Genomic DNA, 15,476 nt, shown 5'->3' on the forward strand with positions numbered 1-15,476 from the left:
AGAGTATACCGCGAAGTCCGGGAAACCTAGCCCGTAGCTTGCGGAGGGCCGTAAGCTTTAGCTTGCGCCCGGGCTGAAGCTTAGAATCTATTTTACTGTATTCAACATCCTTCCATACAGCTTGAAAGTGTATTTCTTACAGCTTTATGAAAGCGGTGTAGCGTCGATGCTCGGAATACTACGGAGTATTTACCGTAAAGTCCGGAAAACCTACCCCGTAGCGCTTGCGAAACGCCCCGGGTTTTAGCTTGCAGTCGCGACGGCTGAGGCTTGAAAATCATATTATATCGTAAAATCCGGAAAAAAAAAAAAAAAAAAAAAAACACGTTGACGTCTTTCTTTACAATGTTAGAGTGTATTTCTTCCTATGGAAGTGATGTAGCGTTGAGGTTCAACTCGGAACGCAGGCTTAGGGACACCACGACCGGTTCCGCTACACCTCTTACCCTCTTCCACCAAGAACAGGCAAGCAAGATACAACTTACAAGTAGCAAGCAGTACCTATGCCGCCTCACGCAGCTACAACCTATGTGAGCTGATCAGCTCCAGTTCTCCTTAAGCGATGTATATTCTATATTCCTCTCTTCATACTACTAAATGATTTTCGTTCCCTCCACACACGGTATATAGTCGTACTTTCATGTATATTGAACGTTGCTTGCGCCAAATTACCGCCCTCTCCCCCAGGCCGGATAATGGGGCAGACTCCGTACCTAACCTACGGATTCCCTCTCCGCTCTGTGCAGACCAGACCAGACCACCCTGGCCGGACTGACTTCTTCCTGCGATCCGTGCGAGCGACGTAATACCCGTAACGGCCTGGCCGGGCCGGGCTCGTCATGATTTGATATTTGTTGTATTAAGGGCTGAAAACAAGAGCTGGAAGTTCGTCATGTTTGAGCAACCAGAGGGCGAGGGTCTGATTTGGTCTGATGTGGGCGCGAGTCCCGTCCGAAGAGGATGGGGCTTGAAACAGGGAGGGGGCGCTAGGATTAATGAATTTCCGTGGGCCGGGACCAGTCGCGTGTTCGGCTATTGCTAGTGCAGGTGCTAGTGCAGGTACTAGTGCTCCGGAGCCATTCAGTCATTCGTCCCATCTTCTTCTGTCATCTTATCCTTTCTCGTCTTCACATCTTCACAACTTCACATTTTCACATCTTCACATCTTCGCATCTTCGCATCTTCGCATCGTCGCATCTTCGCATCTTCTCCTCTCCTATTCTCTTTTCACCCCATCCACCTCCTCTCGTCTCCTATTTTCATTCATATGCATATATGTACGAAGTATATATATACACAAATACTATTTACTTGATTCAAACGATTCAGATCATTCAGGGGCAGGCTCTCCCCCCCCCGCCCCCCTCAGCCGCACCGCTCCGCTCCGCTCCGCATGCTCTCCCTGTCCCGGCCTAAGCGAGCGAGCGGCCTCGCCCTCGCCCCTGGGCAGTGACCACCCCCCGGGCTGTGGCCACCCCCCGGGCCCAGGGAGACTTACATGCCCGAGTTTCATCTTCATGGGGATGAGGACAGGGACAAGCAAGTGCTCAGCTTTCTCTCCTCCCTACGGAATATGATCCGAGATGAGATGACCGAGGAGTATATGTTGCTGGCTGTCCGATTTGCTGGGTCAACTCCCTTGATCTGGTCCTGCTCATCAACCTCGCCGGTTGTGAACATTCATCCTACATCATCCCTCATCCTCCCCCCTTTCTCGGATGCTCGAGGCGTCTGTCCATCTATCTATCTATCTATTCACGCTCGTTGCCTTTGCTTTTCGCTTCAGTACCATCTATCTTTATATGCCTACGCAGCAGCTTTCTCTCTGCGTTTCGTCAGTTGATCTTCAGTTCCTTGCATACAGCAAGCATCCCATCACTGTAGACTTCTGCCACCATTCTGGCTCTGGTCCGATCAGATATTCTTCGAGACAGACTTCGGCCCTCATCTTTGAACGGCCCAGGCAGGAACCTCTCACACGAATGAATTGACGTACGGCATATCCGTCCGACATACACGATCATTCTTTCACTCGAATACACGCACACGCACACATATACAAGAAGAAGACTTGGACTGCTCAACACTTTGTATCCATCTCCCGAGAGATATATCATCCAAGCATTTAAAGTTATCAGCACATGCGAGACAGACCAAGATGTGGAACCATTTCACTATGGCTTCGACGGGCCTTCTCCTCCTGTCGTCCTCGGCATCAGCACGTCCCCAGAGACGAAATAGCGACCCGGAAATCACGCCGCTACCAGTTGGAACCAGCTTCAGAGCGGTCCCGTTGTATGAAGCCATCGCAACGACGGCGACAGAATTCACCTCCTTCGAAGCGGTTGCCTCGACGACAGCTCCGCCCTCTTCAACAAATGGACCCAAGCACCCACCTAAGAATCCATATGTACCCGTAGTCGCCAACCTCGTCGTGGAACCTGAGATTGTGGCGACTCCGCCAACGGTTGGGACCAGTTTCAACGCTGTTCCGTTATTAGAGGCTATCGCAACGACTGTCACCGAATACACATCTTTTGAGGCTGTTGCCACGCCGACTGGTCCGACTGTAACTCCGACCCCTATGCGCAAACCAACCACCCCGAAGAAACCAGCCCCAAAAGCCGAACCCGCTGCTCCATGTGACCCAGCGATCCCCTTCCTCCGCGGCGTCAACCTCGGCGGCTGGCTCATCCTCGAGAAATGGATGAACCCCCTCGTCTTCAACGGCTCCTTCTCCGCCGCCGTTGACCAGTACACATTTGACTCTCTCCCCTCCTCCTTTCCTGCCCTGCAAGAGCACTGGTCGACCTTCATCACTGAGACCGACATTGAAACCCTCGCTGCGACTGGCATCAACGCCTTGCGCATCCCTATCGGATTCTGGGCATACGACAGCACCGGCACGCCATACCACAAGGGCGCTGACGCTTACCTCGACAAGGCAATTCAGTGGGCAAGGAAGAACGGGATGTACGTGTGGATCGAACTGGACGGCTCCCCGGACCCGTACACTCAGGTCCAAAATTCCGAGCGCCCGCTCTCTGTGCTGAAGACCGTTGCGAAGAAGTACGGCGCGGCCAAGTACAGCGACGTTGTTATCGGCCTCCAGCTCCGCTACGACCCCTTATCGGAGGTGGGCGTGCTTCTCAGCGCCATGGAGCTGTGGGCGGCAGATGCTTACGCGGTCGTGAAGTCCGAGGCTGAAAATGAGCATTTGCTGTTTGTGATGCAAGATGCGTCCCTAGGCGCGGAGGCTTGGACGGACCTTGCCCGATCCCTGAACGGCGGCCCGGCGGAGGTGCCAGGAACTTTTGCCGTCGACACGCATCTGTACCAGACGTATACGGATGCGTACAACGAACTCAACCAAGCCGAGCACATCACCACTGCCTGTGCATTGGCCTCTGACCTCGCAGCTGCCGATGCGGTCATGCCGACTTTTGTTGGCGAGTGGACTGCCGCAACCAACATCTGCGTGAACCCCGACGGCAGCACGATCGCTGGCGCCTCGTGCTCCGTTGCCGGCTGCCAGTGCCAGCATGAGCCTATCCGTGAATGGAACAAGGACATGGTCGAGGAGGTGCGGAGGTACGTCGAGGCGCAGCTGGATGTGTTTGAGAGTAGCTCGAGCGGCTACTTCATGTGGAGCGCGAAGGCGCCTGGTGGGTGGGGGTACTTGAACGGCATCGGTGTCGGAGCTATTCCGAACCCCATCACAGACAGAAAGTACCCAAGACAGTGTGGTTCCCCGGTGAAGAGGACTTGTGAGAGGGGGTCATAGGGGCCGGTGGCCGCGGGAGTCTTTTGATTATGAGGTGAGTGGTTTAAGCGAGGGAGCAGAATGAGGGGATGACCACCGAATTCGACATTCCGACATTTTCTTCCATGGCCCAGACTGGTTTCTTTTAGCAGGCTACTATCTTTTGGTCTACACTTTTTGTATATAATTTTCCACTTCATTCACTAGCTGCCGTAGTGCAGACTGGCATCAGATACTTTTGTCATTTGCATCTTTCTATCTTTCTTGTATATAAACTGTGCTCTTCTCTTATATTTTCTTACCTTTTCTTACCTTTTCTTACCTCTTCTTACCTCTTCTTACCTTTTTTTACCTTTTTTTACCTTTTTTTTACCTCTACTTCAATACAGCCCACGGCATCTACAGACACAAAATTCTTTAGGGTATTCTGCCCTCTTTACTCTTATCCAAAAGAAAAACAAAAAAAAAATTATCAGTCATTCAGTCTTCCCTGACCGTGCGCCAATAAGGCAAGCTGTCGGCTACTCTCCGTCTCAAGTTTCAACGAGTGCGCTACACCGACTTTCAATCACCATTGACTTTTTTACACGAACTGATTTTGCGTTGAAGATTTTCCTTTTTTTTTTTTCTTCCTTTTTTTTTTTCCTTTTTTTTTTCCTTTTTTTTAAAAAATGTTTTTTTTTGATTGTTAATTTTTAATTTTTAATCTATATATATATATATATAAACGTAAATAAAAATATATTATTCTTATTATTATCATTCTTCTTCTTTTTTGTTAAGAAAAAAAAAAAAAAAAAAAAAAAAAAAAAAAAAAAAATAAAAAAAAATGAAAAAAAAAAAATGAAAAAAAAAATGAAAAAAATCCCTGAAATGTCCGAGTCCGATCAACAACCCCCCCGACAACAAGGCCAGCCAGCGAAAACCGACCTCACAACAGGAGAAAACCGACCGCACCGACACGCTCTTTCTCCATCATCACCAAACATTGCAAATCTCTCACATCGCCGCTACAAGATATCCCATGTCATGCAGAGGAATGGTTACACGCGTCAGGATGGATGACTGATGGTTGTGAGGATGTGAGGATGTAAGAGTGGGAGGTGGAGTTGGAATTGGATGATGGGGATAGGTAATACCTATTGGCTGCGCGAGACAGGACAGGTTGAGAGTCTAGTTGGTGGTGGTGGTGCGCACGCGGTGGAGGCTAGCGTTGGGTATGGAGATGGAGAGGGAGAGGGAGATTGAGATGGAGATGGAGAGTGTAGAGTAGCTGATAGCTTGCTTGCTTGCTTGCTTGCCTACCTACCTACCTACCTACCTAGCGCACGGCCAATCAATCCAATCAAATCAATCAAGTCAGCAAAGAGATAGGTTAGATAGATACCTACCTACCCATTCAAGTTATTCATCGGTCAGCAATTTTTTCTCCGTTTTCTCCGTATATCGATCGACTTTTATTTAACCCCTTCCTCCCCTTCCTACCCCCCCCCCCCCCCCCCCCTTTTTTTTTTTTTTTTTTTTTTTTTTTTTTTTTTTTTTTTTTTTGCTAACTTTCAAGAAAGGGGGGCGGGGCTCTTCGAAATCATGCCCCCCCAATCTGTCTTGTCTGTCTGCCTTTCTGTCTGGTCAGCAAGGTAACCAACCTAACCTAGGCCAACCCTAACCTAACACACCTTCTCGCTCCACGCATCCATCCATCCATCCATCCATCTCCCCCTCGCCAGGAACCAGGAACCAGGAACAACATATCGATCGATGGCTCTTAGTCCGTCTACTCGTTATCAAGATGAAGATCCGAGAAACGCTCGCTAACAAAGCAAACGGTCGGCGCGGGGGGGGAGGGGGTTTCACAGATTCGGATCTAGTGATATACAAGTGGTGGGTATATACATATACAAGTAGGATCGCTGAGCAAGAAAAACCATCATCATCAATCTGTCTCCTTTCTTGCAAATCTCCCTATTGATCGAGCCTGACAATTTCTCCCCTTTCCCTTGCGCACACAGCGGTAGAAACATCCCCATCCGAGTCTGTGAGAATCCAAAGTGGGCTCCCGAGTCCGAAATTCCACGTCCAGGCACTATCTAGATGCTTACTTTCTCCTCCTCCCCCCCTGACGGAACTCCACCACTCGCCGTAGCAACAGCAGCAGTAGCATCCTGCACCGCCTTCATCCTCCTCTCCCTCGCCTTCCTCAAAATCTTGATCGGTGCCGTCTCCCCTTTCTCAACCTCTGCTCCTTCCGAGACTCCACTACTCGTAGAAGCATCAGGAGTGTCCGGCATGGTCTTCATCCTCATCTCTCTCGCCTCCCTCAAAAGCTTCATTGGCCCCGTCTCCCACCGCTCTTTATCAGGCGTTTCCCACCGATCCTTGTCTAAACCCAAACTCGTATTTCCCATTGCTAACCCAATCTTTGGCGCCGTAAAGTCCGGCGCAGACGCCGAGAGCGGGTTCAGTCTCCTCCTCTCCGCAGCCCGGCGCTCCCTCTGTCCAAAATCGTGTCGCAGAGCTCTCTTCTCCTGGAAGAGCAGCTTGCGCTCCAGCTTGAGGTCCTCTTTGGACGGTAGAAGCGCCCCCTCATCACGGAGTCTCATCTGCTGTTCGTGCTGCTGAAGATAGATTTCCTGTTGCCACTTTGCCTTCTCGTCTAGCCGGTCTTGGATATCACTTACGACCTGACGACCCTTCAAATGCACGAGATTGAGGACATCGAGGTGCATTTGGGGGAATGGGATGCCTGGGATTCCCCGCGAGACCAGGTCCATACCGCGTTTCATTATGGCACCGGTGTTCCACTGTTGAGGGGTCAGTGTGAGAAAGATGCGGGTTTGAGGCATCCCCGGGTTGGAGGGGAAGAGGTGCGAAAGGTCGATAGTGTGCGTACCTCGATTGCAGTTTGTTTCCCCCGTGCAACTTTGACAAGCATAGGGCTAATATTATCCCCCTGGTTCGTGACCTGCTCAGCGATGTAAGTCGATAGAGTGTCGTAATCCAACAGTGGATCGTCGTGTTTGATAATCGCTGCTGCTTCATTCAACAACGTTTGAAAGACGTGCTTTCGATCTGGGTCAGAGCCTAGAACCCCGCGGTCTATCCACGCAGTTAGTATAGGATTTCTAGATCCAGTTCGTGGGGTGAGGAGAATGGCATGATCCCGGTGCCAGCACTCAGGAATGGTAATTTTGAGCAAGGCGGCATTCCACTTACTGTAACAGTTGAACATCACTGTCATGGGATGCACAATGGAAGCGTAGGCAACGACCTTGTAGCGAAGACGTCTGTGGGACTCATAATCTATCAAGCGGGTGTTAAGCCATTTCTTCGCACTCAGCAGCAGATCAGTGATGTAGACCGAGTTTTTCATGCGTTCCTTAAACCGCCTTTCGCTCTCCTCTGGAAACCTGATCACGGGGCTGATAGTGAGCAGGGCTTCGGAATGGGAAGTCAAACTCAGTCTGGAATTTAAAGGGTCATTCTTGTCCCAGAAAACGAATTGTTCAATCAGATAATCCAGAGGGTCGCTGACATTGTGTGTAGTGTCTTTGAGTGGCGACACATTATGAGAGAATGTTCCGATCATGTAACTTGGACGTCTTGCTGGGTCCGGAAAGACGTCCCTGTTGACCATTTCCTGGATCATCATTCCTTTTTGGATGAACAGAATTGTGGAATCCCATCTCAAACCTACATCATGGGCGTTCTTGGTCAGCAAAAGCTCCAACATATATTCCAAGCCGCGTTGTTGGAGCGAGCAGGAAGTATGCATGGTCAAAAATAGCTACCACGAATATCTGTAATTGGACCGGTGGAAGGAGCAAAAGCACTTACGATGTTTTAAGAGGTTAAGAGCCGCCGAGATGTATTGGGGCTCTAACGTAACTATCAAATTTCTGATGGGCTCGCTGCTTTTTGCGGCTTCCTCGTTATCCACGACCTTGAGTTCCGGCCGGCCCAAGCTATTGACAGTTGACCCCGAAATCCGCAGTGCCGAGTCGAGAGGATAGGTCAAATCTGCCGGATCACCGAGAAACTTCACGGGTCTCCTGAAGTTCTGGAAGCGGATTTCATCAAAGGACCAGTTCATGTGCTCCTCGTTGAGCGTGGTCTCGGTCGAGAACTTTTGGTGTGTCTCCAGCACTAGCGTCTTGAGCTGCACGTGTCTCGCGGAGGCGAAGTTCTTCGCACCCGACATATAATGGCTTTCTGGCACGTTCTCAACATCAAAGCCCCAGGCAACTTCGGACACGCCATTTCTGATGAGCTGGATCTCCCCGCCGCTATCGTGCAAGGCCTCCACCTTCCGGTTGCTCTCGACCAGGAACGTGATCGGGGGGCGCCGGTCGAGTTTGGCAAATGAGAAGCCGAACATCTGGCTGGTGGCACCGAGGCCTAAATTGTAGACGCGGGTTGCTTGTTCCTCAGTCCATGGCGTCGGTTTGTTGGAGTACTGTCGTCCCGAGAAGAAGCTTGATCGTGCTGTATGTTGGTGTTGATGTTGATTTTGGTGTTGGCATTGTGGTACCGGGAGGAGCCGTGACCTCAAGGCCCGACGCGACGAGGTGCAGTTTCTCATTTATCCCTCGATCGCAAGGCCAGTTAGTTAGTCTTCCTTCAGGCGGGCGATGAGGTTGCGGTTCGATTGTCGGGAGACTTGGGACGGGAAAAGTGAGGATGAAGTTGGAAAACTGACTGACTAAGCAAGCAGGGGGTGGTAGCTTGTCGGTCGGTGTTGGTGCTTGGTAAATATGGCACAGCACGCCTGGCCTTACAAAGAAAGATTTCCTGAATAGCAGTGGGATACGTCAACGGTGTCCGGGTGGCGCTTGCTATCACCGATTCATTGCTAATATATTATATGATTACTTTACTACTTGATTCTGCCTCAATCAGCTTCCGAGGGAAACTGCACGTCCAATTGCCTCATCAGACGTGGCCAGAAGAGTGCCGGGCCTTTTCAAATTATCACAATTCACGCTAAAAAGACTTGACACAGTATTGAGTTTTCATAGCAGTGAATGGAATCTAATGTTTCAGTCCCCTCCAAGTCTATGACCTGAGCCTCGATTTCTCCACGACTCCGGCAACACACCTCCCGAAGATGACCCAGAGGTCCTGCCTGCCTCCCGCTGAGCAGGTGCGAAGGCTGTTCCATAAGCACGGTGGTCAACTGTCGCTGCGGTGCTCTGCCACATCTTCTTGACAAACGCTGGCGTCGGGACCAAGTTCCTGCCTCCCCCAAAGGTCGGGTAAAGTCGGGTGAGAAAATCGTGGAGATGGGCGGCGACAAGCCCAGTAGCTTGGATTTTTGCTGCTTCAGGACCGGCCATGACCAAAGTCATAAGAAGCATAGCGTACGGGATGAACTGGGCAGGAATGGTGACAATAAAGAACGAAGCCTTCTGGCCGCGGTCATCTTGAGTGGACGTGTAAGCGAAGGCCAAAATGAGCGCTGATGTTAAGACCATGCCGCCAGTGACAAGCACGTTCAAGCCCTGTTGCACTTATTAGATGGGTTTCGATGGATTGAAAGGTGCCGATAGGGACACTCTCAAAGATCGAAGTGAAATATAGGGAGTCACAACCACCCGAGTGAAGTTGATGAATCAACACGAGTTTTCTCAAAGGAACTTCCCACCGTGCCTACACCGCAACCCGGCCCTTATTTATTTTGCGAATGATCGGACCGGGAGAAGTGCAGGGGTAATCTCCCTCGTTTTAGGAACCGCCAAAGCTTTGTGACAGAAGCTAGGCGGGCAGTATAGAGGTGCATAATAAATGCAATGAAGAGAATCGAAATATGTAGCCTACCAAGATCGTGAAGCAGACGAACACGATGTACGTAAAGAAGTCTCCGGGACCAGAAAATCTTGGAGATGCTGTTTCAAGCTTGCTCCCGTACGTGTACACTAGGTTGCGGTCAGCCAGCGGCGCTCGGGTATAAATGGATTGGGTGTAGGCGTAGGTGCTTACGAAAGTATGTATCGAAGAGAATGCTCAAATCTTTCCCTGTAAGTAGGAAGGAGGTGGCCAATCTCCAAATTTGCGGTGGCAGCCTCCATAACAGAGACAAGTGAAAGAGCACATAGTAACCGCTTAAAAGGCCTGAGTAGACGGAGATTGAGAGGACGAAGGCCGTCAAGGCGATGGTTCTGTACTGAAATCAGCATCAGCATGAGAATGCAGGGGCAGGGGCAGGGCGCGCAACACAAAACATACCTCGAGATGGGCGGAGCTGCCCAGAACATATCTAGAGCTGACATGATGATATGTTGTGATCTGATGCAATATGGAAGCTGTGGGAGTTCGGTGTGGGGAGATGGAGATGGAGGTAGGAATTAGTTCAGATGGTAGAGGACGGATGGCAGATGGCAGAAGGCAACAAATAAAGTGAAATGGTGTCTTTTTTGCCGTCTGGTACCGGCCACTATGGCACGTGCTACGCTTGTCGGGAATGGTCTAGTCCCTGGATTCTGGAAAAGCTCGCTTGAAGTTGATCCGCTCTGAGGTCGGACGGACCTCGGAGATCGGAGCTCCGGAGTGGGTATGCTTTGGTGGGGTTCTGGCCCAGAGGAGGGGCACTTTGGGAAATTTTTACCAAACACAACAACCGCAAACCACTTTGGAAGCAAATCCAAAGAACAGCGAGGAACTAAGCAACCATGGCTGGACCCAAGTAAGCTTTGGAAACGAAATGACCGACAGTGTATGTGATTGATCGCTGACTATCCTCCAGGAAAGTACTGATGCTGGGCGCGGGCTTCGTAAGTCTAACAGCCAGCCATCCATCGATGGCCCGACCCAAATCTCAATCTGGAATTTTCCCGTGTTGGCATCCATACAAGAAGCATCAGTACTGACCGCGAGATCTTGCTCATACAGGTCACCCGTCCTACCCTGGATGTCCTCAGCGATGCTGGTATCGAAGTGACGGTCGGTCAGTACTTCCCTTCCAAGCAAGCGACCAAGCTTGCTCGCTGACCAACTCTATAGCATGCAGAACCCTCGACCGTGCTCAGAAGCTCGCCCAAGGAGTCAAGAACGCCACTCCCGTCTCCCTCGATGTCAACGATGCCAGAGCTCTGGATGCCGAAGTGGGAAAGAACGACCTGGTCATCAGCTTGATCCCATACGCCTTCCACGCCTCCGTCATTGCGTCGGCGATCCGTACCAAGAAGCACGTGGTGACCACTAGCTACGTGTCGGGCCCGATGATGGAGCTGGATGCGGCAGCCAAGGAGGCCGGCATCACGGTGATGAACGAGATTGGTCTCGATCCGGGAATCGACCACTTGTATGCCATCAAGACGATCGAAGAGGTTCACCAGGCCGGTGGACAGATCGTCTCCTTCTTGTCCTTCTGTGGTGGTCTCCCCGCCCCAGAGGCATCCGACAACCCGCTCGGTTACAAGTTCTCGTGGTCGTCCCGCGGCGTCTTGCTGGCCCTGAGAAACGCGGCGAGATATTACAAAGATGGCAAGATTGTAGAAATTGAGGGAAAGAAGTTGATGGGTGAGGCCAAGCCTTACTTTATCTATCCTGGCTTCGCATTCGTTGGTTACCCGAACCGAGACTCGACCGAATACAAGGAGCGCTACAACATTCCTGAGGCTCAGACCATCGTCCGCGGCACCCTGCGCTATCAAGGCTTCCCCGAGTTCGTGCGCGTGCTGGTCGACATTGGGTTTCTGGGCGAAGTCGACAACGGGCATCTGAAGGAGCCGATTCCATGGAAGGAGGCCACCAAGCAAATTATCGGCGCCCCCTCTTCCACCGAAGAAGGCTTGAAGTCGACGATCGTCTCCAAGACCGAGTTCAAGGACGACGAGGAGAAGCAGCGTATCCTGGCTGGTCTCCGCTGGATCGGCGTCTTCTCCGACGAGAAGATCATCCCCCGTGGCAACGCCCTCGACACCCTGTGCGCTACGCTGGAGAAGAAGATGCAGTTCGAGGAGGGCGAGCGCGATCTCGTGATGCTGCAGCACAAGTTCGAGATTAAAAACCAAGACGGCAGTATGGAGACGAGAACCTCAACGCTGGTGGAGTACGGTGACCCGAAGGGTTACTCGGCGATGGCCAAGCTGGTAGGTGTGCCGTGTGGTGTTGCCGTCAAGTTGGTGCTTGATGGGACCATTAACGAGAAGGGCGTCATTGCGCCTATGTCTTCGAAGATTAATGATCCGTTGATGAAGGAGCTGAAGAAATATGGGATTGAATTGGTTGAGAAGGTCATCTCGTAGAGGAGTCCATACAGCGCCCGTTCATCTCGTACTATTTCTCTAGACAAAAGCAATAGACTCCCCATTGTCATCTCTGGTGGGAACAAGCGATTATTTTTCTTCCTATGCATACAATGACGGAACTCTTTGCTAGGCAGTTATTACCAAAAATATCTGGTGCCTCAATCCTCAATCCTCAATCCTCAATTATCGGGCCTCAGGCCTCAGGTCTCAGGTCTCAGGTCTTAGGTCTCAGGTCTCAGGTCTCAGCCCTGTCGTTCCTGCCAAAGTTGGTAAGCTCTTTCCTGGCGTGGACTGGGCTGGGCTGGGCCATACGGTAAGCAAGCACCTTGTCCTTCGTCTGTTTGTGTGTGCGCAGCCTGGTTCAACTCTTCACTCTCAACTCAATCTTCAGGACCACGATACCCAGTTGATCAGTTCCACAGTTCACCAGTTCACCAGTCCACCAGTCCACCAGTCCACCAGTTGACAATCAATCTGCTCTATCTGGTCCTGTCCTGTCCCGCTGCTATCTCCGACCCTCGACCAAGATGTCCGACTCCTACACCACCCACACCGGCGACATAATCGAGCTCCCCAAATCCTATTGCTCCCAACACCAGGACGCTGAGGCTCCAAGCAACATCGACGGCAGCTCTCTCACTATCCGCGCCTCTCGCACCTCTCCAACCTTGAGCAACACCGAACGCAGCACTATGCCCGTCCACCTCACCTGCATCTCCCCGAGCCTCAACATCGCCAACCGCAAAAGTACCGTCGATCCTATTGCGGCTTTGGTATCCGGTTTCACTTCCACTGAAGCCAATCGTCGCTCTTCATGCCGTAGCACGAATCCTCTGATTGAGATTGTGGGCCCGGATGAGCTACGCAAGAGAGCACCTGCCACGCCGCCACGATTACCACCTCAGCCGTCGGTAGAGTACCTCTTGAGCAGGAAGAAACAGACAGGAAAGAGATCACTCGGGAAGAAGGGGAGTATCCAGAGCGTTGCTAATCTGACTACCGTGAGCATGGTTTACAATCAGTACGGGGAGTTGGTTGAGGAGAGGGAATTGAATGTCTCGCCGAAGAGCGAGGATTTGAATGTTACACAGCTGCTGAGGGTTATTAGAAAGGCGTATCATCACGAGGTACATACCAACAGCTCTCCGACCTCTATAACCAGTAGCTGACCATCTGCGTAGCTCCGAGATAAGGTTGGCAAGATCATCACCCCACGCCCCGATGGAAAAGCCTCTGTGCTTGTTGATGACGGCATCTGGAAGAATAGACTCTCTTCGTGGGACTTCAAGCACGCGCCTCGGTCACCAAAGGCGCAGGAAGATATTCCAAGTGAAACTCACTCCGTTGCTGTGTACCATGGTCCACCTCGCGTCCTTGAAATTGGATGTGGGGATGGCATGTGGTGCTTCGGTTTCAAGAAGGAACAACCGGATTGGTTCGTCGAGGGCGTCGATGATACAAACCATTGGTCGTGTATCGATAGAGAGATCGAACTCGAGTCAGTCTTCTCCTCCAACAGGACTCTTCTCGAGACCCATATCCGTGTTGGCGCTCGTCTCCTTACTGACAGTCCATTAGGGACTTCATGGTTCCAAACCCTGAAGCAGGTCCAGCTCATCTTGGTAACCATTTCAGCCTCGTTCACACCAGCCAAAAGGCACCAGAGTTCACGTTGCGGAACCTGAACTCCCTCCTTGCCCACTCGAAGCCGATCTCGCACAACTTATACGAGTTCATCCGAGCCAGAGAGATCTTCGACAGGATCGAGAGTTACAAGACCTTCCTGGATGATATTCGCTCGTATGTTGACCCAGTCGAACTGCCATGTCCTACTGACTAACGTCAACCAGGTTGTTAAAGCCTGATGGAGTTGTTGAGTTCCTGGAAATTGATCCGAGACCACGAATTTTCAGTGGCATTCAGAAGAAGGACGAGAACGAGAAGGCCGACAGACACAAGAGCATTCCGCAGACTGACTGGACTGATAACATTGCAGACAGATTCAAGAATCCCCTCGATGCAGAGCTTGCAACTACGGTGCCTGGCTGGACTGAGAGAGTCGCCGAGCGATTGAAGGCGGTCATGGCACCTCGAGATGGGGTTGCGGCAGCATGTCTGAAGTCCTGGTTCCAGGGAGCAGGGTGAGTCTTCCATGCGGGCTGAAAAGTACCTCGGGGTATTCAGCTAGCTGCGAAGTATGTTACTAACTCGTTTTCAGCTTTTGGGATGTCAAGCAGATTGTCCTGCCGATCCCCGTTGGAGGAAACACAAGATCTGGTCAACTCATGAAAGAGTATGTTCTCTATCAGACCGAGCTCGAAAACTGCATTCCCAAGGTACATACTGCTTCTCCCTTCAGTGGCATTTGCTGACCATGGAGCTCTGCGAGGAGTTACCCACTGTCGAGATTTCTGAGATTGAATCCGGAGCCTACTTCATGAACCTCCACATCGTCACCGGACGCAAGCCTCATGAACCACGCCCAGGAGACCTCCTCATCGACGGGTCCAGACAAGAGATGACGGCATCCAAATACCACGCTATGGCTCGTCACCACGATTCCAAGACGTCGCAGTGGAAAAGGTAGCTCAACTCAGCATCATAAATTAATGACCCGTGTTGAGCTAACCATGTTCTTCAAGATACGATTTAAAAGGCAAATTGACGACGATGATGCAGAGTTTGACGACGCTGACTGGCGCTCCCACATCTCTCAATGAATCTCCGACGCACTTGGGCTATGGTGGCGCAGATGTAAGTTTTCGTTGCTTTCGAGGAGATGTGGTGTACTGACAAGGTTGAGGCCAAGGATCCATTCGAATCTCCACCCTTCGTGCCAGAGCAGCAGATGCCAGATGAGGTTAGGAAGATGTCTAGTTCCATGATGAAGGCCAAGCAGTCTAGGTCAGAATAGGAAACGCCAATTCCGAGTCTGGGTCGAGGGCTGGCTGTGGTTAAATTTTCAAATTGTATGGGCACATGGGGTGCTCGTTCCGGGGTCAGCTACGCGCTGTTTTGAATGTGGTCCAAGTATTGTACAACAACCATGTTTTGTTACCCGACTATCACTTCCTCACAGCACGTACACGAATTGCACACCTCTCAGCTGCTTGTGAAACTTGATTTTTCGTTTCGATTTTGGTATAGAAACTGACCGGTACTAGCCTTTAACGCCTGCTCAGCTGAGGCTTGCCTACCACAGCCCATCCATCTCCCAGTTCCCAATCCCATTTCATACTCCCATCTCACAATCGTTTGAATCTTACAATTCCACCTCCAAAATCTCCCCATCTCAAAATTCCGCCCGTCTATCCTTTCCATACCTAGAACTAGGTAAATGGCAAGGTTACTCGCCTCCGGTCCCCCACACCCACTCGCTACTGGAAACCTGTTCCCCCCCCCCCCCCCCCCCCCCCCCCCCCCCCCCCCCCCCCCGACCCCCAAGCACCCTTCCTGCTCCCTCGCTC

The 15,476-nt window shown here is 51.3% G+C and overlaps 5 protein-coding genes across 6 annotated transcripts; 3 read left to right on the forward strand and 2 right to left on the reverse strand.

Annotated features, from left to right (window-relative positions):
- Positions 1 to 2,158: 2,158 nt before the first annotated feature.
- On the forward strand, positions 2,159 to 3,784 carry L3040_004506 (uncharacterized protein; the record flags this gene model as incomplete). Its single annotated transcript, XM_007291565.2, has 1 exon — positions 2,159 to 3,784. One exon carries the CDS (start codon positions 2,159 to 2,161, stop codon positions 3,782 to 3,784), a length of 1,626 nt encoding a protein of 541 aa, XP_007291627.2.
- A 2,066-nt stretch (positions 3,785 to 5,850) lies between these two features.
- On the reverse strand, positions 5,851 to 8,138 carry L3040_004507 (uncharacterized protein; the record flags this gene model as incomplete). The annotated part of the gene is made up of 4 exons (XM_066155307.1): positions 5,851 to 6,564; positions 6,654 to 6,859; positions 6,977 to 7,453; positions 7,598 to 8,138. The coding sequence occupies 4 exons, from the start codon at positions 8,136 to 8,138 to the stop codon at positions 5,851 to 5,853; spliced, it is 1,938 nt and encodes a 645-aa protein (XP_066012008.1).
- Positions 8,139 to 8,799: 661 nt separating this feature from the next.
- L3040_004508 (uncharacterized protein) lies at positions 8,800 to 10,029 on the reverse strand (the record flags this gene model as incomplete). Its single annotated transcript, XM_007291567.1, has 4 exons — positions 8,800 to 9,261; positions 9,578 to 9,675; positions 9,740 to 9,918; positions 9,986 to 10,029. 4 exons carry the CDS (start codon positions 10,027 to 10,029, stop codon positions 8,800 to 8,802), a joined length of 783 nt encoding a protein of 260 aa, XP_007291629.1.
- A 399-nt stretch (positions 10,030 to 10,428) lies between these two features.
- On the forward strand, positions 10,429 to 12,006 carry L3040_004509 (uncharacterized protein; the record flags this gene model as incomplete). The annotated part of the gene is made up of 4 exons (XM_007291568.1): positions 10,429 to 10,442; positions 10,503 to 10,530; positions 10,649 to 10,703; positions 10,760 to 12,006. 4 exons carry the CDS (start codon positions 10,429 to 10,431, stop codon positions 12,004 to 12,006), a joined length of 1,344 nt encoding a protein of 447 aa, XP_007291630.1.
- Positions 12,007 to 12,536: 530 nt separating this feature from the next.
- L3040_004510 (uncharacterized protein) lies at positions 12,537 to 14,923 on the forward strand (the record flags this gene model as incomplete). 2 transcript variants are annotated; one of them, XM_066155317.1, is made up of 8 exons in its annotated part: positions 12,537 to 13,136; positions 13,191 to 13,507; positions 13,588 to 13,809; positions 13,860 to 14,150; positions 14,228 to 14,345; positions 14,399 to 14,592; positions 14,652 to 14,763; positions 14,813 to 14,923. In XM_066155317.1, 8 exons carry the CDS (start codon positions 12,537 to 12,539, stop codon positions 14,921 to 14,923), a joined length of 1,965 nt encoding a protein of 654 aa, XP_066012010.1. The 2 variants fall into 2 exon arrangements, with proteins under 2 accessions (XP_066012010.1, XP_066012009.1); XM_066155316.1 differs by having other exon boundaries at positions 14,819 to 14,923.
- Positions 14,924 to 15,476: the final 553 nt, after the last annotated feature.

Source organism: Drepanopeziza brunnea (genome assembly GCF_022702325.1).
Source record: "Drepanopeziza brunnea f. sp. 'multigermtubi' strain 214-2 chromosome Unknown ctg6, whole genome shotgun sequence".
Classification (NCBI taxonomy): Eukaryota; Fungi; Ascomycota; class Leotiomycetes; order Helotiales; family Drepanopezizaceae; genus Drepanopeziza; species Drepanopeziza brunnea.